The 23231-nt window shown below is 45.9% G+C and overlaps 2 protein-coding genes across 2 annotated transcripts; one reads left to right on the top strand and one right to left on the bottom strand.

Annotated features, from left to right (window-relative positions):
- Positions 1–554: 554 nt before the first annotated feature.
- CACFD1 (calcium channel flower domain containing 1) lies at positions 555–8602 on the top strand. Its single transcript, XM_081967332.1, has 5 exons — positions 555–829; positions 3251–3323; positions 4045–4170; positions 5868–5975; positions 6327–8602. The coding sequence occupies exons 1-5, from the start codon at positions 709–711 to the stop codon at positions 6415–6417; spliced, it is 519 nt and encodes a 172-aa protein (XP_081823458.1). The 5' UTR covers positions 555–708; the 3' UTR covers positions 6418–8602.
- On the bottom strand, positions 7975–23006 carry SLC2A6 (solute carrier family 2 member 6). Its single transcript, XM_081967279.1, has 11 exons — positions 22776–23006; positions 20914–21042; positions 18438–18600; positions 17121–17327; positions 15797–15896; positions 15485–15696; positions 14330–14482; positions 13018–13126; positions 11723–11896; positions 10348–10493; positions 7975–9205 (listed from the first exon to the last, which is right to left on the bottom strand). Exons 1-11 carry the CDS (start codon positions 22796–22798, stop codon positions 9035–9037), a joined length of 1587 nt encoding a protein of 528 aa, XP_081823405.1. The 5' UTR covers positions 22799–23006; the 3' UTR covers positions 7975–9034.
- Positions 23007–23231: the final 225 nt, after the last annotated feature.

The following is a 23231-nucleotide window of genomic DNA, read 5'->3' as shown; positions in this document are numbered from 1 at the left end:
ATCTATGTATCTATCTATCTATCTATCTATGTATCTATCTATCTATCTATCTATCTATCTATCTATCTATCTATCTATCTATCATCTATCTATCTATCATCTATCTATCTATCTATCTATCTATCATCTATCTATCTATCTATCTATCTATCTATCATCTACAGTATGTCTACCATCTATTATCATCTCTCTCTCTCTCTCTCTCTCTCTCCCTACCTACCTCCCTACCTCCCTACCTACCTACCTACCTACCTACCTATCTATCTATCGTGGGTCTCTGCTATCAGATACCTTGGCCAACTAACTTCAAACTAAAGAGATGGGGTGAGTGTAGAAAGTCAAAAAACAAGCCATTATGAACGGGTTTTATCACAGAGTCTGTGCATCTGTTGGTCCAATTTCAGCCAGGGGGGAAAAATGATGCGGGCACCATCGCCCTCTCTGGCCAGTTCACTCTCCACATCTGGGGATGAGCCCAGCTTTCTCCCTGCCCTCCTCCTGCAGGGGGGAGGGACCCGGCATGCATTGCCACAGGGAGCAATGTGTAGGGAAGCCTCAGCGGCTGGAAGGGGGGCAGGGCAGCTGGCTGTCTCTCCATTGTCCGCCTGCAGCTGCCGGTGGGCAGCAGCCCTCCTTGGGCACTGGGGATGCCCTGAGGACTAGCAGCGTGGCCAGTCCGTCTCTCAAGGGGAGGGAGGGGCAGGCAGGATGAATCCCCAGGAGGAGCAGCGCGAAGCCGACGATGGGGCACCAGCTGCCACCCAGGATGATGGGATGACCTGGTGGTACAGATGGCTCTGCAGGCTGTCTGGCATCTTAGGGGCCCTCTGTGAGTATTTTCTCCTGGGACCAAAAAACCCCCAAAACCCTGGTCCTGCTGGGACTTTGTTTGTGTGTCTGTGTGTGTGTAAAATGACCTGTTCTTTACAACCGAACGCATGCATTCCTTCCGTTGCCACCTCCTAAATATTGATTCCCTCTTGATGGAAATGCTTTTCTTGCTGGCTGGGCTGTACTCAAAGTTGTGTGTGTGTGTGTGAGAGAGAGAGAAAGAGACACACAGAGAGAGACACACACACAGACAGAGAGACAGACAGAGAGAGACAGACAGAGAGACACGCACACAAACACACACAGAGAGACAGACACACACAGAGACAGAGAGACAGAGAGAGAGACACACAGACACACACACACACAGAAAAACAGAGAGAAAGAGACAGACAGAGAGACACACAGAGAGAAAGATACACAGAGAGAGAGAGAGATAGTGAGAGAGAGACAAAGAGAAAGAGACAGATCTATCTATCATCCATCCATCCATCCATCCATCCATCCATCCATCCATCTATCTATCATCTATCTATCTCTATCTACCTAACCTCTATCTATCTTATTATCTATCTATCCTATTATCTATCTATCTATCTATTTATCTATCTATCTATCATCTATCTATCTATCTATCTATCTATCTATCTATCTATCATCTATCTATCTATCTATCTATCTATCTATCTATCTATCTATCTATCATCTATCTATCTATCTCATTTTATCATTCTCTCAATCTCTCTATGTCCAAATTTCATTTTTACCTGTTTCTGGAGACCCCATACAGGCTTTCATTTTCATTTTATTTTGAAAAAGGGGGACACGTGTATTGCCATCTCAGCCACCGGTTAAGGCTCAGCTTCCGGGCAAGGCTCAGATGCCTTGAAAAAATATTGGAATCAAGTTACCTGGGTGAGCTACGCTCAATGGAACCGATGCTCAATTCATCGGAGAAGATCGTGTTGCAAGGATAATGTAATGTAATCCATCAGCTGGGCAGCAGCCCTGCCTGGTTATTCTGCCCTTCAGGGACAACAAAAACGGGACGGTTTTTAAGCCAGTGGCAGCCTCCAGTGGAGCTCTGGGGGTTAAGCCAGTCAGATAGGGTGAGTACATGGAGAGGGCACCAAGAGGAAATCCCAGGCTAGGAAACACCCACTAGGAAAAACCATTGTATTCCCCTAACATTGTGGGGGCCATGGTGCTTTCTGAGTTGGGTGCTTTCCTTGCAGACGTTTCGTTACCATACTAGGGAACGCCATCAGTTCTAAAAGGGAAGGGGGTTTCCTGTGTGTTTATACGCAGCAGCTCTGAGCTTGGTTGTTTTCTGGCAGACGTTTCGTTATCCAACTAGGGAACGTCCTCAGTGCTAGGAGGGAATGGGATTTGCAGAGGACAACTGCGAGATCCTCGGTGCTCTCCAAGCTTGGTTTAACGGATTAACAGAGCTGGAAGGGAACTTGTAGGTCATCTAGTCCAACCCCCTCGCTCAAGCAGGAGACCCTGCAGCATTTCTGACAAATAGCAGTCCAGTCTTCTTGAAAGTCATGAGTGATGAAGCTCCCACAACTTCCAAAGGCAACTTCTGTCCCTTTAGTTCATTGTTCTCACTGTCAGAAAATTCCTCCTTGTTTCTAGGTTGAATCTCTCCTTGTTAAGTTTCCATCCATTGTTCCTTCTCTGGCCTTTGGGGGCTTTGGAAAATAGCTTGACCTCCTCCTCTCTGGGGCAGCCCCACAAATATTGGAATGCTGCTATCCTGTCTCCCCTGGTCCTTCTCTTCACTAGACTAGCCATGCCCAGTTCCTGCAATCATTCTTCGTATGTTTTAGCCTTCAGTCCCCTAATTATCTTCGTGGCTCTTCTCTGCACTCTTTCTAGAGTGTCAACATCTTTTTTATAGTGTGGTGACCAAAACTGGATGCAGTACTCTAGGTGTGGCCTTACTAAGGCTTTATAAAGTGGTATTAATACCTCCCTTGATCTTGATTGTATTTCTCAGTTGTAGGTAACATCAGCTGTGGCTAGCGTGGCTCCCTCTCTGTCTACACACAGTAGCTTTGGGCTTGGTTGATTTCTTGCAGACATTTCGTGACCCATCTAGGGAACATCATCAGTGCTCGAAGGAAGTGGGGTTTGCAGGGAGGGAGAGAAGGAGGAGGAAGAGGAAGAGGGGGGGAGAAGGAGGAGAAATGTGAGGTCCTTGGTGGTCTCCCAGCTTGATGGTTTGCTTGCAAACATTTCATTACCCAACTAGGTACCCTTGGTAAGACTGGAAAAAACCTCACTTGTCTTGCTCAGCAACGGAAATCTTGGGCTCAAATGTGGTCATAAGCTGAGGACTAGCTGTACCTACTATGTGATTTTTCTTGTCTTCAACTTCTTCTTCCTTTCTTCTCATTTCTTTTTCATCCAGCTTGTGCTTTTTCCGGGCTCTGGATGTGCCTGACTATTTACCCTCTGAATATAGCTGCAGGAGTCTGGATGATGTAAGTATGAAGTCAATTTCCCTGATCGAATCTGGGATCATTTCTTTGCAACCGTGGCTGGACGGATACGTTTCTGTCAATAGCCTCAAAGCAGTGGCTAGGAAGGTTACACCTATAATGAATTGGGGAGAAAATTCTGAATTTTCTCCCCAATGACCGCAGCGAGAACCTGCCAAATTGGAAAGCCACATCAATTCCTATGAAGAATAGATTGAAAAATTCTGGAATTGGCCAAGATGGTTAGAATTAGCTACTTTAATTAGGGAAAAGAAACATTAACTAGCTTTGTTTGATATCACCTCTGGGGGTTGGACTGGATGACCTCCAAGGTCCCTTCCAACTCTGTTACTGGTTGTTGTTTTTTTAAAAAAAAGAAAACTTGGATTTGATTTTTCAGGGCTCAATGCTTTGTTGCGACAGAAATGGAGAGCGTTTACTATTCTTACGTTAAGTAAAAAGTTGAGATTAGAATTTTAACTCCGCAATTTTACGGCACCGGATTTTAAAAAAAAATCTGGAGATCAGGGCCTTTTGGTTGTGTTTTTTTCCCTTTTCCTCAACCAATTTTTCTGCAGTTTTTATTTTCATTTGTATTTTATATGAAGGGGGGGGGGAAAATGAAACATTTTTTAAAAAATAAACTGGCTAGAAAGAGAAGGTTTTCTGTGCAGGAGGATAGATGGGAATTGCCTTAACTGAATCCATTTATTTTCTTCCCAAGGTTGAATGCCTTCATTCTCATACTATGCGAAGCTCCCTTCTGTTGCCAGTTCATTGAGTTTGCAAATATTGTCTCAGCCAGAGCAGACAAGCTGCGTCCCTGGCAGAAGGCACTTTTCTATTGTGGGTGAGTGTTATCTTTGTGTTATCCTTGGTCTTAGCAAACAGCCTCGCTTTTTAAGGGCTCTGGAGGCTGAGCTGTACAATGAATGGTTATAAACAAATGAACAGAGTTGGAAGGGACCTTGTAAGTCATCTAGTCCAACCCCCCCTGCCCAAGCAGGAGACCCTACACCATTTCTGACAAATAGCAGTCCAGTCTCTTCTTGAAAGCTTCCAGGGATGAAGCTCCCACAACTTCTGAAGGCAACTTCTGTTGATTGTTCTCACTGTCAGAAAATTCCTCCTTATTTCCAGGTTGAATCTCTCCTTGGTCAGTTTCCATCCATTGTTCCTTCTCTGGCTTTCTGGTGTTTTGGAGAATAGCTTGACCCCCTCCTCTCTGGGGCAGCCCCTCAAATATTGGAAGTCTGCTATCCTGTCTCCCCTGGTCCTTCTCTTCACTAGACTAGCCATGCCCAGTTCCTGCAACCGTTCATCGTGTGTTTTAGCCTCCAATCCTCTCATCATCTTGGCTGCTGTAGGTATGTCTAACGTAATGAAGAGAAAGACTGATAGCAGTCTTCCAATATCTCAGGGGCTGCCCCAAAGAAGAGGGAGTCAAGCTATTCTCCAAAGCACCTGAGGGCAGGAAAAAGAAGCAACGGGTGGGAACTCATCAAGGAGAGAAGCAAGCTGGAATTAAGGAGAAATTTCCCAACAGTCAGGACAATTAATCAGTGGAACCGCTTGCCTCCAGAAGTTGTGAATGCTCCAACACTGGAAGTTTTTAAGAAGAGAACTGGACAGGCTTTTTAACAGATGAACAGAGTTGGAAGGGACCTTGTAGGTCATCTAGTCCAACCTCCCTGCCCAAGCAGGAGACCCTACACCATTTCTGACAAAACGGCTATGATGATGTGAACCTGACCATATAGGGATCGAGGCCAGCTTTAGAAATTGGATATTTCCCGTGAAAAGTGGGGAAAGGGGGGGAGGGAAATTCCAAAATCACCTGCCAGCATCTTTCCCTTGTCTTTGTGGGAAGAAAAATCTTGTCTCGTTTACTCACTGACCGTAACCCAATATTGTTTTTCCGTAGCTGTTGTTCTAGTCTTCCATTGACGGTATATGCCTGGAATGGTATAAGATCTCCTGCTTGAGCAGGGGGGGGTTGGACTAGAAGACCTCCAAAGTCCCCTTTCTGTCTGATCATTCTGTTTCTATGACCAGAGGACTTGCGATGACACTGCCTCTTTCACCCCGAGAAACCTTGAACCGATCCCTATTAACGCTGGAAGAATGGTTTCCTTGAGTGCCCTTGCCAAGTAAGATAACTGCCGGCAGTCCTCGACTTACGACCCTTGCTTTAGCAAAGATTCAACGTTTCGAATTTTGCTTGACAACTGCACGATTGACATAGTTAACGGCAGGGATTTGCTGAAGAACGGTGGCAATCGGGTCATAACTCTGCTTTTTCGGCAAGGAAGGGCGTAACATGGGTGACTGAGCAATCGGTCTTAAACTGAGGACTACCTCTACGCTGTTGGGCTGATTTGGGCTTCAGAATATCTGGTGGGTAGCAGGGAAAGGTTTCCCAAGACGCCAACAAAAAAAAACACAACCCCTGTCTTATTTTTCCATTTTGTGTCTCCATTGAATCTTTCCTGGCTAAATCGTGATGAATTTGGCTTTTATCTCTGGTTTGTCTCTCTTTCTTTCCAGGATGGCTGTGTTCCCGGTTATTCTAAGCCTGACTCTGACTACCTTGTTCGGCAACGCCATTGCCTTTGCTACGGGCGTGCTTTACGGGCTGTCTGCGCTGGGTAAAAAGTAAGATTTTTTCCCCTCCTCCTCCTGGGGAATTAAATTTGGTTGTGCCTTAAAACGGCTTCTACTGTACTGCCGTAAAATGGCTTCTACTGTACAGCAGTGGAGTTGCCATGGTAACGGCTTCATGGTACTCCACAAGGGGGCTCCCTCTGATAAGGGGGAAAATCCAACAGTAGAAATTACATTCGGTCCGGACATTTTCCCCCTTATAAATAAATAAATACCCGGGAAACGCCGGCTTATCGGCTAATATTAAATAAAAAGATGCAATCTTCTTGAAGGTCTACTCCAGGTGTGGACCTGATTCCGTTGTGCGGAGCGATCTCTCGACACCTCTGTTGTGTTCCACAGGGGAGATGCCATCGCGTACGCCAGGATGCAACAAATTCAACAAAAGCCAGGCGATGGGACGACAGACAACACGCAGGCGCAGTTGGTGTGACGTTTTTCCCCCTTCCCCCACTTTTTGAAGCAGACTTTTGCTCCGAGTCCCCTGTGTTCTTTTTGAAGTGCTTCCGAAATGAATTCCATTTTTACGCCCTGAATTTCTGCGTCACTGTGAATTTTAATACGCTGCCGTTTTTTTCCAGGATTTGAAACGGGGTCTGACAACTCCCGGCCCTGCTTAAGATCTCAGGTCAAAAGTGAAATCAAATCAGGTGCAAGGAAGAATTTTATTTTATTTTTCTTTCACATCCGGGTGAATTCTCTTTGGCTGCTTTCGGAAGAGACAGAAGCCTCCGTTCCGGTTTGCATCTCAAATTTTGAAGAGTGGGCAGAAGATCTCTTCCTAACGTTGCCACGGTTTTTCCACTGCTTTTTTTTTTTTTAAAAGGACGCGGATGAAAAGGGACAGTAGACCAGGGAGGCAGTCCTTGACTTATGATGGAGAGCCCAACATTTCAGTCGCTAAGAGGCAAGAGAGTTGTTAAGGGGAGTTGTGCCCCGTTTTCTACAATCGTTAAATGAATCCCTGGGGCCGTTCAGTTTGTAGCACGTTAAGCAAATCCCCCTTGACTTGGCTACTCAGAAAGTCGCAAAAGGAGACCGTCGTAAATAGGAAGCAGTTGCTGAGCATCTGTATTTTTTGATCACGTGACCAGGGTGGTAACTTCGAACCGTCCCTAAACAAAAGGTTTTTAAGTCAAGGATTAGCCGTTGGCGAAATACAAGCTATCTTGGAGGAAGAGCAGAATTCTACATTTGCAAAACAAATAATAATGGCTCAGACACTAGTTTGACCCTTCAGGGTGATGTTTGATTTTGATTTAAGCTCGGTACACCCAACCGTTCGATCCTCAGCCAAATGGTGCTTATTCCGCTAACCAAAGTTTAACTAACTATGGCTTAGTTAACAATGACGAGATCTTGACTTCTGGTTACTACTTTTATCTCAATCAAACAGGCAGCTTCTAACCCCTTATTTATAAATTCTATCAGCAGCTCAAGTGGTTTTGTGTTGTTGGTTTTTCCCCTTCCGTGGTCTTGAAAGATAAAAAGCTTAACTGTAAGGGGTGGGGGGACGAAGGGACTAGATTTGAAGAAAGTGTGTTTTTCTTAGACAATTATCTCTTTGACTGCCGTTTTATAAAATTGACTCTCATGGAATTTCTTTTTGTGTATGCAGTGAATAAAAAAAAAAACGCCGTTCTACCTCTGGGAATGAGGCGTGTGGTTTTAATGCTTTTTTTTTAAAATCGAAATTGTGGGCATGCAAAGAGTGTTTTTAACTGCAATTAAAGTCCAGTTTTTGCTACCCTTTTCAGGGAAAAAAATAGTAAGTTCTTTACTAATTGTTTTAAAAATAATCTTTTATCACCTTTTCTATACTTATGAGTGCTTACTTCATTCCTATTCCTTCCACAGCATTAAAAAAAAAAACACGTCAAAGTTTCTAGCCTTCTTTGTTAAATTCTTTGGGAAGGATCTCGGTATGTGCGAAGAATAGCTTGAAAAACTTGAGAGCGGGTGGAAATTCTCTGGAATTTTTAACCCAAGGCACTTCTAACGCTGCTTCTATTGCTCTCGAGTTTAAAACAAAGCCGGTTCCGGTGCTCCTCGGCTTACGACAGTCCGTTTAACGACCGTCTGAAGTTACAACAGCAACCAATGACTGGTCCTCGCATTGACAACCGTCGCATCATTCCAACACGGCCGTGGGATCAACATTCAAGCAACCGGCGTGTTATTTACAACAACTGCAGCATCCTGAAGTGTCACGATTTTTCGATCTTCCGACAAGCCAAGCGGGCAAAGGAAGACGGGTTCGGTAACAATTCGTAGTGATTTGCTTAAAAGCAACAACCAAACCAGGGTTCGTAAAATCCGACGCGACTCAGTTCCCGGTTTGCCTCGCTTAGCATGGGAAATTCTGGGCCCTGATTCTTATGTCGTATGTCGAGAACTGCCCGCGTTTTATCTTCTGCCCTTTCGCCCACGTTTCTCAGATGTGGAAAGCATCGAAAAGAAACACGCGTACAAATAAGTCAGAGCTGTAATATAACGTACCTGCCAGGAAAGTCACCTACAAACCCACTTTGAATGTATTCCTTCGAATTGCCCTCTAGAGCCTAAAAATTCCCCACGTTTTCTTCTCTTGGGGACCGAGTCTAAAGAATAGGACATCTGTGGGTTTTTTTTTTTTAAAACAAAAACTAACCTGCTCACGCTTCATATTTTACGCGGCGCTATCATTAAATCACGGTGATCTGTCATTCTTAGCAACAAGGCAGGTTAAGCCGGGGAGCGTGTTTTCCCACAGTGTTGCAGCGGTGGGAAGGGACCATCAAAGACAGCCTTGGCCGCCGCCATCATTGGTCCCCAACAACGACGGGATTCAGTTGCAGAATTTCTCGTTCTGCTTGGAATTGTTCAGATTATTATTATTACGGTTCAGCGAGCGATGCGCAGGACATTGGTTTGAGCCCTTCCCGGTTTTCACGGGAGAGAGAGAGAGAGAGAGAGAGAGAGAGAGGAGACAAGGACCGCCGTTGATATAACCACAGGCTGATTTCCGTCGGAAGGGGCTGCGTTCAGCATCCAGACTCAAGTTGCTGGGCTCACCTCGGGCGCCGGAAGGATTCCAGGAACGATCTCCGACCGGTGCGGAAATACGACTCGATCCGTTCCAAGGATTTCCCTTTGGTTTCGGGGATGAGGTAGGTGAAGAAGAGATTGATGATGCATATGGCGCTGAAGAAGAAAAAGGGCACATCCAGACCGTATTTTTCCTGCAAAATAGAACAAAGGAGTTGAGATGATCAGATTTAAAAAGTATTGGCAAAATAAAGAAAGAAAACAAAATGGTACAAACTCCATTGTGGCTTAGTTACTGTGTGGAGTCCTTGGTGCTCTCTGAGCTTGTTTTCTTGGAGATGTTTCATGACCCAACTAGGTAACATTATCAGTGCTAGGAGGAACGTGATTTGCTCCCTGTTTTTAAACAATAGATCTGAGCTTAGTTTCTTGCAGACGTTTCATGACCCAACTAGGTAACATCATCAGTGCTAGGAGGAGCGTGATTTGCTCCCTGTTTATATACAATCGCTCTGATCTGGGTTGTTTTCTTGCAGACATTTCATGATCCAATTAGATAGCACTATCAATGTGGGGGTTTGCTCCTTCTTTATATACAACAGATTTGGCCAGGTGTGATTTTCTCCATAGAAACCCCCTCCTTAATAACATTGTTTTCCCCTTGCTTGTTTGTCTAGTGTGAATCCTTGTTTATCTGTATGTAAACTGTATATAAGCAGAGAACAAACCCCCACTCACCAACACTGATAATGTTACCTAGCTGGGTAACAAGAAAACAACAAGCTCAGAGATCACCAAGGATTCCACATTTCAATTCGGAGCTACAAATATTCTCCTCTGTTTTGTTTTCCCGGATTAGCCTACTATCTGGGCATTTCGCAGTGGTCTCTTTTCCAAGTATAAACCAGGTCCGCTTAAATTTGAAAGACTTTCGTTGTCCCCTGGATGAAAGGAGAAGATGATTAAACCTATAGATTTTGCAGTGGCTCAGTGGCTAAGACGCTGAGCGTCGATCAGAAAGGTCGGTCGTTCGGCGGTTCGAATCCCTAGCGTCGCGTAACGGAGTGAGCTCCCGTGACTTGTCCCAGCTTCTGCCAACCGTTCGAAAACATGTTCAAAAATGCAAGTAGAAAAATAGGGACCCCCCCTTTGGTGGGAAGGGAACAGCGTTCCGTGCTCCTTCGGCGTTGAGTCATGCCGTCCACATGACCACGGAGGCATCCTCGGACAGCGCTGGCTCTTCGGCTTTGAAACGGGGATGAGCATTGCCCCCTAGAGTCGGGAACGACTAGCACAGATGTGCAAGGAGAACCTATAGATTTTACTGTGTTCTTACCATAACTAACAGAAAGACTTTGGTCAAGGCGAAGGCAGTCAACCAGCTCACAAGTACACAAAGACCAGAGACCACGCCTCGTGCCTTCAGGGGAAGGACCTCTGCCATCAATAACCATGTGATGGGACCCCAACCCATGGCATAACCTAGAAGAAGAAGAACCATTGAAACAAACAAAAAAAGAAGTCAGGAGCAGCGGAGAAATTAAGTTAATCCTTGACTTAAAACGATTCCTTTAGTGACGATTTGAAGTTTTGGATCCCATCAATCAGATCCAAGTAAGCAAAAATTAACCAGTGGAACAACTTGCCTCCAGAAGTTGTGAATGCTCCAACACTGGAGGTTTTTAAGAAGAGGTTGGAGAACTGTTTGTCTGAAGGGGTGGAGAGATGGTTAACCTTTTTGGTGCCAAGGGCCCAAAGCATGTGTGCGTCCCCCGATCCCCAAAATGCAATGCGAGTGTCCATGCACCCCACCACCGCATCCCCCGTGCATGCGCCCCCCTCCCAGCACCCCGTTTTGGCTTCCAGGTTGGTGCAGGTGGAAGAAATGGAGGAGAAAGGAAGGCCTGCTGGGGGGGCATCTGTGGAGATCGGGAAAGGTCCCGCCCCCTGCACATGCGCGGCAGAGACCCGAAGACCAGGTGGTTGGCGGGAGGCGCCCATGTATGTGCGGTGGGGCTGGGCTGGAGCAATAGCTGGGGTGCCCGCAGACAGGGTTCTGCGTGCCACCTGTGGTTCGCCATCATGGGTATAGGGTTTCCTGCCTAAGCAGGGGGTTGGACTTGAAGACCTCCAAGGTCCCTTCCAACTCTGTTATTCTATTCTATTCTATTCTATTCTATTCTATTCTATTCTATTCTATTCTATGGATTTCCTGCCTAAGCAGGGGGTTGGACTAGAAGACCTCCAAGGTCCCTTCCAACTCTGCTATTCTATTCTTATTCTATTCTATTCTATTCTATTCCATTCTATGGATTTCCTGCCTAAGCAGGGGGTTGGACTAGAAGACCTCCAAGGTCCCTTCCAACTCTGCTATTCTATTCTTATTCTATTCTATTCTATTCTATTCTATTCCATTCTATGGATTTCCTGCCTAAGCAGGGGGTTGGACTAGAAGACCTCCAAGGTCCCTTCCAACTCTGCTATTCTATTCTATTCCATTCCATTCCATTCCATTCCATTCCATTCTATGGATTTCCTGCCCAAGCAGGGGTTGGACTAGAAGACCTCCAAGGTCCCTTCCAACTTATTCTATTCTATTGAGAGAAATTGAGAGGCTGATTGTCCCACCATATTTCTTGGAAAACATCCTTCTGCAGTCTCTTCTACAGCTGATCGCCTTCTGGAGTTGATCTGGAGCCTTCCCGGCTTACCTATGATGAAGAACATGGTGGCCACCAGAGGAATCGCCGTGAGACCCGACATGGAGGTGTCGCCGATGCCCGCGTGGGTCCCATTCCCCACCAGCGTCGACGAATTGTGGAGAAGTTGAGGGATGAAGCGGATGTAGAAACCCAACGTCAAGTTGGAGGCGAGCATGAGGCAAGCTAGGAAAAAAAGGGAAGGGAAGTGTTCTGAGCCAGGATTCTCCAAAGAGCAGGAGGCAGAGTCCTGGTCCCAAAAACCCGCTTTTATTCACCTTCAGCATAGGCCTGGCAAACAGTCTTTCAAAGGAGTATTTATGACCACAGACCTTATCTAGCTTGGAAAGCTGCCATGTCAATATTTTCCAAATGAGGAGCAAGGAAAGACTGGGCATAGAGTCTCTGAGATTCACGGACATTCACTCCTGAAACGAATCTAACGACCGAATGAATGAATTGCCTCCTGCAAGCTCCACTCCCCTTTCGCTCCTCTTTTATTTTCTCTGGGGGGGGCATTCACCGTCCACCTGTGGCCTTACTCCCAAGTCGACCCCTGTCCTTTAGCTGTTCCCTTCGTCTGGCCACTCTGCACATGCGTACACTGGGAACAGGCTCCAGCTGTTCTTCTGCCCCACTGATGTCTGACTCTGAAGGCAGCTGATAACTGTCAAACGGCCCTGGCCCCCTCTCTGCCTCCAACACAGAGCCCTCATCAGAGCCTTCCCCAGACTCCAGGACTGGCCCATCTTCCTCCCCAATCTCCTCACTCTCCGACTCTGCTGCCAGCTCTCCTGGCCGCTGGTGGGCCACAGCAGAAAACAACATCTCGAAGCCAACACAGAAATCTCTTTTGCAACATGGTTATCCCTGAATTATCCACCCTCGCCTTTGCAGGGAGTCCTTGGCTTATAATCATTCATTTAGTGACCATTTGAAGCTGAAACGGCACTGAGAAAAGTGACTTACAAACCGCCCTCGCGCTTACGACCGCTGCAACATTCCCTGCGGTCACGTGATCCAAACTGGGGTATATTTATGACGGCTGCCGCGTCCTCAGGTCACGTGATCTCCGTTTGAGACCTCCCCAGCCGGCTTCCGACAAGCAAAGTCCGTGGGAGGGAGCTGGATTTGCTTAATGGCCATGTGATTCATTTAACAACCGCAGGGATTTGCTTAAGGACAGGGCAAAAGCATCGCAACATCGGGCAGTTAACTATCGCCTTGCTTAGCTCTAGAAATTCTGGTTTCCACTGTGATCGTATCTGTATAGGCGTGTGTAAAAGGAAGGACTACAAAACCCATACCCGAGACATAGAGAAGAATCTTCCGTCCAGCTTTATCCATTGAGAAAGCTGCCACCAGGACCGAGGCTAAGCGGACGCCGCCCACGATAACAGCATCATATTCAGGGGCCTGTAAAGTCACAATAATGGCTGTGAGCTGTCAATCAAATTGGTTGATTGATTCATTCATTCTTTTCTAAAACCTGCCCTTTTTAACGTGTGCCGTTGGGTGTACCGAAAAACGACAATAAAAGTTATCTGATCTCTATTTGGGAAAGCTTCACGTGCTCTGAAGGAGACTTATTTCTGCCAGTTTTTTTTATATTTTAAAAAAGGAAGAGGGAGAGCTATCTTTCCTTTAGATTGAACCTAGAGGAAAATATAAGATAGGACGGCAGAGAGATTGAGGTTAGGAAGAGACAGAATTTGAGGAGGGGGTGTACTGATCTAGGCTTCTTTAGAAAGCATGAAGCAGAGTCTTGGTCCCAGCAAAACCTCCTTTATTTACAGGACTCTGAATTCCTTTCATTCACTGTCAGCAAGTCTTAGCAAACATTCTTTCAGAGGAATGTTTATCCACACGAACCTTATCTCGCTCGGAGAGCTGCCAGATAACTAGTTTCCAAACGCAGGGCATTTAACTCTTATAATCACAAACAGAACTTTCCACTCTTGAAACGAACGAATGGTTTCCTGCAAAAGCCCCCTCCCCTTTCGTTCCTATTTTATTCCCTATGGGAGGGAGGGCCCATTGATCCTCCACCTTACTCCCAAGTCGACCCCTGTTCTTTAGCTCTTCCCTTCGTCTGGCAACTCTGTGCATGCGCACACTGGGAACAGGCTCCAGCTGTTATTCTGCCCCACTGATGTCTGACTCCGAAGGCAGCTGATAACTGGCATACGACCCTGGCCCCTTCTCTGCCTCCGACACAGAGCCCTCATCCGAGCTTTCCTCAGCCCCCAGGACTGGCCCACGTTCCTCCCCAACCTCCTCACTTTTCGACTTCGCTGCTAGCTCCACTGACCGCCGTGATGGGACGTGAAAATATTGGGGGGGGGGGGAAATGGTTTGTTTGTTTTTTTTGCATTACATGACCTGCTGTTTGGGGGCCAATCTTGAATATGGAAGGAGAAACGGTGACACCTTGTGTGTTTTGGATTGAAAAAGTGTCATGGACCCTCTACAGGAGGAGGAGGGGTGGATCCAACTTTGGCATCTTTAACACCTGCGGATCTTTAACAGTGATGCTGGCTGGGGAATTCTGGGAGTTGAAGTCCACGAGCCTTAAAAGTGGATTAAGGTTGGTGTCCCCGGCTCTCCAGGTGGGCTTACCAATATCACCTCCGTGCTGTCGAATATCAGCTGCAGGTAGACCAGGATGGGGGTAACTCCTGAAAGCTGCTGAAGGAACCTCATCAGCAGAGTGATGGCAATGGGCTTGATGATGTGAGGCTTTCGGACTTCTGTCCAAGTAATGGGTTGACTCTGGAGGAACACAGAGAAAGTTAAATGGAAGAGGATATTTGGAGCTCTCGGCTGAATTGTGGGGTCCTTGGTGCTCTCTGAGCTTGGGAGGAGGAGGAGGAGGAGGAGGAGGAAGAAGTGGTAAATACAATACAATAGTAGAGTTGGAAGGGACCTTGGAGGTCTTCTAGTCCAACCCCCTGCCTAGGCAGGAAACCCTATACCGTTTCAGACAAATAGCTATCCAACATCTTCTTAAAGACTTCCAGTGTTGGGGCATTCACAACTTCTGGAGGCAACTTCTGTTCCACTGATTAATTGTTCTCACTGTCAGGAAATTTCTCCTCAGTTCTAAGTTGCTTCTCTCCTTGATTAGTTTCCACCCATTAGTTTCCACCCAGTTTCCACCACAAAGTGGTGTTTGTGGTGTTACATTTCAGGCTACACTTGTACAGATGCTGTTAAAATTGATGTGGATTTCTGGAAGTATACATTATTCTCTCCTATTTAAAAGAAGACACAATAGCACTGGGCCTCTTCCGATCAAGCATTTATTTTGAAAAAGCTTCCTCATTTTGTTGTCTAGAACAATAACAAAGCAGTCTTTTAAAAAATAAGTCTAAAAATCTGAATATTCTATAGGCATTTATAGTTATTGACTTACCTCCTTCCAGCAATCAGCAAACAGCCTGATTAGCACAAGAAAAAAAAAAATCTGCCTCTGCCTCCCAGCAATTTGCCCAGTGAAGCATTCAGCAAGTTTCACTTTCATTTTCAGCCTGGGCCTCCTGATCATCAGCTGTTTCAGGCTGCAGGGATTGCTATAGCTTATTGCAGCCTCAGCAAGCCCCAGTTTCCCCGTTTGCTGCAAGGAGGTACATTGCTGGGAGGCAGAGGCCCAAGGGTGGGGGACGGTGGGTGGGTGGGTCTACATTCAGTGTATAAGACGCACCCAAATTTTCACCCTCCAAAAAATACGGTATCCGTTAACTCCCTGCCGTTTTCTCTTTAACATGGGCCTACCTGTTCCTGAACGCTGGCTTTGATCTTTTCGAATTCCCACAAATAATCCACATCCTGGCCTCTCAGCCAGCGGAGTGCGCGCAGCGCTTCGTCCTCCCTCCCCTTCGAAATCAGGAAGCGCGGCGAGTCTGGCATGACGAAGAGAAGCAAGATCATGAGGAGAACGGGAACTTCTCCGGCGACGGCCAGCCAACGCCAGGGCACCACGAGGCCTAGGGTGAGGAGAAGACACAGCCAAAGCTAAAACCAACGCTCTCTTAACGACCGCGTCACTAACTTCACAACGGCAGTGAATAGTGGTTCAGTACTTGCCTAAAGCGTAAAGGAAGAGGGCGCCCAAAACTGCCATGATTTGAGGACAGGAGCCCAATGCCCCTCTGATTCCTGGGTGGGAGATCTCGGAAATGTAGACCTGGAGAAGCCAAAAAGATTTATTTTTAAAAAATAAGTGGTTCTGTTGTGGGAATCAAGGCATTTCTGAGCCAGAGCTCATCACCTTCTCAAGATACTTATGGCCTTTTGACAGTTAGGTAAGAAAAACCTGGTTTTTACAGGATAAAAAAGAGGAAATCCTGGGAAGGAAGGGGAGTGGAGAGGAGAGGAAAGGAGAGGAAAGGAAAGGAAAGAAAGGAGGAAGGGAGGGGAGGGGAGGGGAAGGAAAGGAAGGAGGAAGGGAAGGGAAGAAGGGAAGGGAACGAAAGGAAAGGAAAGGAAAGGAGGAAAGGAAGAAAGGAAAGGAAAGGGAAGGGAAGGTAGGGGGAAGGGAAGGAAGGATGAAGGGAAGGGAAGGAAGGGAAGAAGGGAAGAAGGGAAGGGAATGAAAGGAAAGGAAAAGAAAGGAAGAAGGAAGGAAAGGAAAAGAAATCCAATCCAACTTGATGGCATGCAGGCAACTAGAGAAACTCAAGATCAGCACTCTTTTTAATTTTTAAAATCATTTTATATATGTGTTTTTCTTTAACATGTATGAGTGTTTTGTGAACAATACATTCACCACCGTCTTTTAACGACCCCATAATCCCTTGCAGGGTGGAGTCTGGGCAACTGAGTGTTTGAATGGCCAGATGCCCTTCCCTGTCGCCAATGCGGAATTTTGTTCAGCAGATAAATTCTCATCTTGCCCAGAGAGAGAGAGAAATATCTGCCTCTACCTATTTTACCTTTCAAAATAGGAAAAACCCCCACACACATAAAAAACCAAACAAACATAACAATATAAAATAATTATATGGCCTTCTGTATCGGCATTCGTGTTTAGCCTTTGTAGTTCTCCCATTGCCTTCCTATCGATTTTAACTTCCGTAATAGTGTAATAATACTACACTTGCAATATTATTAATTGTTCATATCACCATTATATTTACATTGTGCTCAATACTTGGGGTTTAATAGTATAAGTGTAATCTTCATTGTCATTGTACTTAAATACAACGAAATTGGTAATAGTGATTTGTAACTTTGGTTAATTTTTATTCATAAGTATTTCAACTCTTATTGACTTTTTGAACAATTTCCCATGCTCCTCCCTCTTAGATCACAAGATGAGCACTCTTGAATCATCCCTAAGTCCCTTGAAGGAACATCAATGATCTCGAGATCTTCCATGGAAGGACCTATGTGGAGAGACCATACTCACTGGAATGGCAGCTGAGGTGACTCCTCCCGCAAAGCCTGTGAGAAGCCTCCCGACCAGGAGCATCCAGACCTCGTTGGCGCTGGCCATCAAGAACAACCCAATCACAGAAGGGAGGGAGGAGAACATGATGCTCAGCTTGCGCCCCAGACGGTCGTTGAAGTACATGGTGCACAGCCCTCCCGCGGCGACTCCTAAGGTGAAGATGGACTAGAAGACAGAAAGAGGGGAGGTCAATGGAGAAGGCCGCGCAATCATGACACAGTGGTTGGAATGGACTCTTGCAAGCTAAACTCTGCCCATTGCCAGGAGTTCGATCCTGACCAGCTCAAGGTTCACTCAGCCTTCCATCCTTCCGAGGTTTGTTAAATGAGGACCTGGATCGTTGGAGTAGCAAGATGCTGACTCTATAAACCGCTTAGAGAGGGCTGTAAAGCACTGTGAAGCGGTATATAAGTCTAAGTGCTATTGATCTTCCTTCCTTCCTTCCTTCCTTCCTTCCTTCCTTCCTTCCTTCCTTCCTTCCTTCCTCCTTTCCTTTCCTCCTTGCTTCCATCCTTCTTTCTTTGCCATAGTTAGAATGCAGTATTGCAGGCTAACTCTGCTGACTGCCAGCAGTGCGATCCTGATTGGCTCCAAGTTGACTCAGCCTTCTATCCTTCCGAGGTGGGTAAAATGAGGACCCAGATTGTTGCGGGCAAGAGGCTGATTCTGTAAACCACTTAGAGAGGGCTGTAAAAGCACTGTGAAGCGGTATATAAGTCTAAGTGCTATTGCCATTCCTTCCTTCCTTCCTTCCTTCCTTCCTTCCTTCCTTCCTTCCTTCCTTCCTTCCTTCCTTCCTTCCTTCCCTCCCTCCCTCCCTCCCTCCTTCCTTCCTTCCTTCCTCCTTTCCTTTCCTTTCCTTTCCTTTCCTCCTTCCTTCCATCCTTCTTTCCTTGCCATGGTAGCGCAGTAGTTAGAATGCAGTATTGCAGGCTAACTCTGCTGACTGCCAGCAGTTCAATCCTAATTGGCTCCAAGTTGACTCAGCCTTCCATCCGTCCGAGGTGGGTAAAACGAGTACCCAGATTGTTGAGGGCAAGAGGCTGACTCTGTAAACCGCTTAGAGAGGGCTGTAAAAGCAGTATATAAGTCTATTGCTAGGGGCTATAACAGCAGTTATAGGTAGTCCCCAACATAATCGGTTGCTTCAGAGTTATGGATTTGTTCAAAAACCACCAACTTCGCTTAAAATCGCTTAAGGACTATGGTTTTTTTTTAGAAAAGCTGTAACTATGCAGCATCCTGTCCCTTGATTCCTCAATTTAGGCCACTTACCCCAAACCAAGAAGCGGTAACCTCGGTTAGTTGCAAGTTGGGGACTGGAGATTTCACCAAAGCTGGTATGACGGGTGAGGTGTACACTAAAGCAAAGCCGAAACTGAAATTCCCCAACACGGCGGCGAAGGTAGCAAGGAGGAGACGCTGGTTTCCAAGTGTCCTAGGAGGAGAGAGAGAGAGAGAGAGAGAATAGGAACCAAAGAGAATAGGCTGAAGGCAAAGTGTGAATCAGATAGAAACTAAATGTCTTTTAAACACAGAATGCCGAATAAGAGAGTTGGAAGGGACCTTGGAGGTCTTTTAGTCCAACCCCCTGCTTGAACTAGAACAGAATAAAACAGGACAGGACAGAACAAGAAAGAAATAGAATAGAATAGAATGGAATGGAATGGAATAGAATAGAATAGAATAGAATAGAATAGAATAGAATAGAATAGAATAGAATAGAATAGAATAGAATAGAATAGAATAGGAATAGGAATAGGAATGGAATGGAATGGAATAGGAATAGGAATAGGAATAGGAATAGAATAGGAATAGAAAGGAATAGAATAGAATGGAATGGAACGGAAAGGAATAGAATAGAATAGAATAGAATAGAATAGAATAGAATAGAATAGAATAGGAATGGAATGGAATAGAATAGGAATAGGAATAGAATAGGAATAGAAAGGAATAGAATAGAATGGAATGGAATGGAATGGAATAGAATAGGAATGGAATGGAATAGGAATAGAATAGGAATAGAAAGGAATAGAATAGAATGGAATGGAATGGAAAGGAATAGAATAGAATAGAATAGAATAGAATAGAATAGAATAGAATAGAATAGAATAGGAATGGAATGGAATAGGAATAGGAATAGGAATAGGAATAGAAAGGAATAGAATAGAATGGAATGGAACGGAAAGGAATAGAATAGAATAGAACAGAACAGAACAGAATAATCTTTCTTGGCCAAGAGTGATTGGACACACAAGGAATTTGCCTTTGGTGCAGATGCTCTCAGTGTACATAAAAAGACAAGATACATCCATAAAGAATTATAAGCAATAATAAGCCATGAAATCATAGTAGGAAACAATCAATAGAAATCGTACGTATACAAGCAAGGAAGTTACAGTCCTGCAGTCATAAGTGGGAGGAGACGGGTGATAGGAACGATGAGAAGATTAATAGTAATAGTAATGCAGATTTAGTAAAGAGTTTGACAGTGGTGAGGGGATCATTTGGTTAGCAGAGGGATGGCGTTCGGGGAAAAACTGTTGAGGGTTTTCAAATATTCTGCCATGCAAGAGCAATCCAGCAGATGTGCCAATTCCTTTTCCTTCTGCAAGAAGCCAGCTCAAGTCAGGCAACAGGCAAGCTGAAGTGAAAGGATATTTTTTTAAAAAAAGTGCCAGTAATGATGTGGTCCGGAGAGTAGAAGGGAAGTTGAGAAAAAGCGGCTCTACATCTGAGGCGGAACTGAGAAAATATCGATGACTTAAAAAGTTTCTTTGGAACCAGAGATCTTCTTTTGGAGATGTAGCTTTCCTGCCAAGGTTTTGTTCTGACCCAGGGTCCCCAAGAGCCTGAAGGAAACTCCTGGTCCTGACAAAAACCTTTTTTTGTTAATTTATTGTGAATTCTGCTCATTCAAATCCAGCAGTCTTTCGAGGGAGGATTTACAGTCACAGACCTTCTCTGGCTTGGAGAGCTGCCAGGCCGATATATGCAAAACTTGGCAAGGAGTCTCGGAGAGTCACGAACCAATTAACCGAACTAATGGTCTCCTGCAAACTCCACTCCCCTTTCACTCCTCTTTTATTTCCTCTGGGAGGGGCCGTTCATCGTCCACCTGTGTCCTTACTCCCAAGTCGATCCCTGTTCTTTAGCTGTTCCCTTCGCCTGGCCACTCTGCACATGTGCACACTGGGAACAGGCTCCAGCTGTTCTTCTGCCTCACTGCTGTCTGACTCTGAAGGCAGCTGATAACTGGCATACGGCCCTGGCCCCCTCTCTGTCTCTGACACAGAGCCCTCATCAGAGCCTTCCCCAGACTCCAGGACTGGCCCATCGTCCTCCCCAACCTTCCCACTGTCTGAATCTGCCCCAGCTCCACTGGCAGGCCACAACAGATATAGAAAGGGTTGGCCAATGCATTTATCTTGGTTGCTTTTTAAAAAAAGACTCCCTACTCTTCCTACAGCCCATAATCCACGGCTGATCTCCCATGTGTTTAATTGAATCAAATCCCATTGATTTCCTTAATACATGACAGGTTGGAGAAAAGCATCGACCGGCTTGTGTTATTTGTCATCAAACCGCGAAAAGGGGGAAAGGAAAGAGGAAGGCCAGCCAGATCTAGAAGAGTGGGCATTAGCTACTGATGAGGACTAGCCCCTTGAGCGAAAAGTAGCACATCGAAACAACCTGTCTCCCTTGGCAGTACCCGGCATTCTCAGGGCTTCAAGATAAATGGAAACGGTACCTGTAATATTCTTTTTCCACGAGCCGAGGGTCCCTGTCTGTCAGCGCGTCGTAATCTTCCGAGGAGTCATGGCCAAGCAGCGGCTGGTTGACGTTGGCCTCCAGGGTGGCTGAAGGTGTGGGCTGCCCCCTGAGAGGAGAAGAGAAAAGCAAGGAGATGATGGGAGTCAGACAGACAGCGCGGGGTTTCTCCTCCGATGGGCAGCCAAGGGAGCTTTGGAGCCGAAGAGCGAGGAAGGAAGGAAGAGCGAAAATGAAAGGAAAAAGGACCCAAGATGTGCAATTTGGGGGGAGGGAAATCACGGGTGAGAAGAGGAAGCAACAGAGAGTGAAGAAACTAGCTGTGGAGCAAGATAACAGAGGGTGAAATGGGGGAAGAGAGAGAGAGACAGAGAGAGGGAGAGACAGAGAGAAACAGACAGAGAGAAAGAGAAAGAGAGAGGGAGAGAGAGAGAGACAGACAGAGAAAGAGAGAGAGAGGGAGAGGGAGAGACACACAGAGAGAGATGGACAGACAGAGAGAGAGGGAGAGAGGGAGAGAGACAGACAGAAAGTGGGAGAGAGGGAGACATACAGAGAGAGACAGAGAGAGAGAGACAAACAGGCAGAAAGAGAAAGAGAGGGGGAGAGGGAGAGAGAGATAGAGACACACAGAGAGAAAGAGAGTGGGAGAGAGGGAGAGGGAGACACAGAGAGACAGAGAGAGAGATAGAAAAAGAGTGGGAGAGAGGGAGAGGGAGAAAGAGAGAGACAGACAGAGAGAAAGAGAGAGACAGAGAGAGACAGAGAGAGACAGAGAGAGAAAGAGAGAGTGGGAGAGAGGGAGAGAGAGAGACAGAGGGAGAGAGGGAGAGGGAGACACGCACACACACAGACAAATGGTTATCTAATCTATTCTTAAAAACTTTCCAGTGTTGGAGCTTTCACAACTTCTGAAGGCAAGTTGTTCCACTGATTAACTTCTAACTGTCAGGAAATTTATCTTTAGTTCTAGGTTGCTTCTCTCCTTGATTAGTTTCCACCCATTGCTTCTTGTCCTGCCCTCGGGTGCTTTGGAGAATAGCTTGACTCCCTCTTCTTTGGGGCAGCCCCTGAGACATTGGAAGACTGCTATCATGTCTCCCCTAGCCCTTCTCTTCATCAAACTAGAGTTTAAACCAAGTTTCTTTTCAACAAACTTGGCTACCTACATACCTACATCCCCTGAAAATATTTCTAGTTTGACAAACTGAATGGGGAGAGATTTCTGGAAGTGGATTTTAAAAAGGATTAAAAGCTCCCTGCTCTTTTAGAAATCATTTTTGTGTCTCCTATAAAGTTCTCTCTCAGTTGTGGGTGTCGGAATTTTCCCCCATCCCGAAAGGTACACCAGTGTTTAGTTGGCTCAGTGGCTAAGACGCTGAGCTTGTCGATCAGAAAGGTTGGCAGTTCGAATCCCTAGCTCCACGTAACGGAGTGAGCTCCCGTGACTTGTCCCGGCTTCTGCCAACCTAGCAGTTCAAAAGCACATAAAAAATGCAAGTAGAAAAATAGGAACCACCTTTAGTGGGAAGGTACCCAGCTGGCTTTCATGGCTAAGATGGGGCTAGAATTCATGTTCCCTTTGCTCAGAGTCCTCTACCTTAATTACCAAAACAAACTGGCTTTCGTTGTGTTATTTCCCCACAACCACCCTGCGAGGTTGCGTTGGGCCAAGAGCGCGTGACTGGCCCAAAGTCACCTAACTGGCTTTCGTGCCTAAGGCAGGACTAGAATTCCCAGTCTTCTGGGAATTCTAGCTTGATGCCTTAACCTCTAGCTACTACACGTACAGCATAGGAGGAGAAAAGGTGATGTTAGTTGCACAACCACCATAACATTTACCTAGATACAGGTGAGAGGTCCATGGGAAAGCTTTGCAAGGAAGAGTTGCAACAGTTTTAAAAAAAAATTAAAAATTAAGCAACCCAACTTGCAACCGGAAGATTTGCTATTCCTTGGAAGAAAAGCTCTGGAGTTAACTTTCCTCCTTCATGGTCCTCAAAGCCTCCGGAGAGCAGCTACAAGGAGGATTGAGGTAGTCCCACCCCTTGAGGATTGATGAGGGGAGAAGGGGCGGATGGGTTTATTTTATTTGGTGCTTATGCCGGGTTTCTTTTTTTTTTTTCCTTACTCCAGGGAGGATTCAGCTCAATAAGATCCCATTCTTAGCAGTTAAAACCCTAGCCAAAAAATTAGGCAGTTTTAATTGTGTGCTTTTTTTAAAGGCGATTGGCAGCTTTTCTTCTCCTCTCTCAGATTCTCAAATGAAGAAGTAGTTGGGGTTCGGGGGGGGGGGCG

This window comes from Natrix helvetica, assembly GCF_964273705.1.
Source record: "Natrix helvetica genome assembly, chromosome: 15".
In the NCBI taxonomy this organism is placed as follows: Eukaryota; Metazoa; Chordata; class Lepidosauria; order Squamata; family Natricidae; genus Natrix; species Natrix helvetica.
The sequence above is the reverse complement of the archived record's forward strand: the minus strand, read 5'-3'. Positions and strand labels throughout refer to the sequence as shown.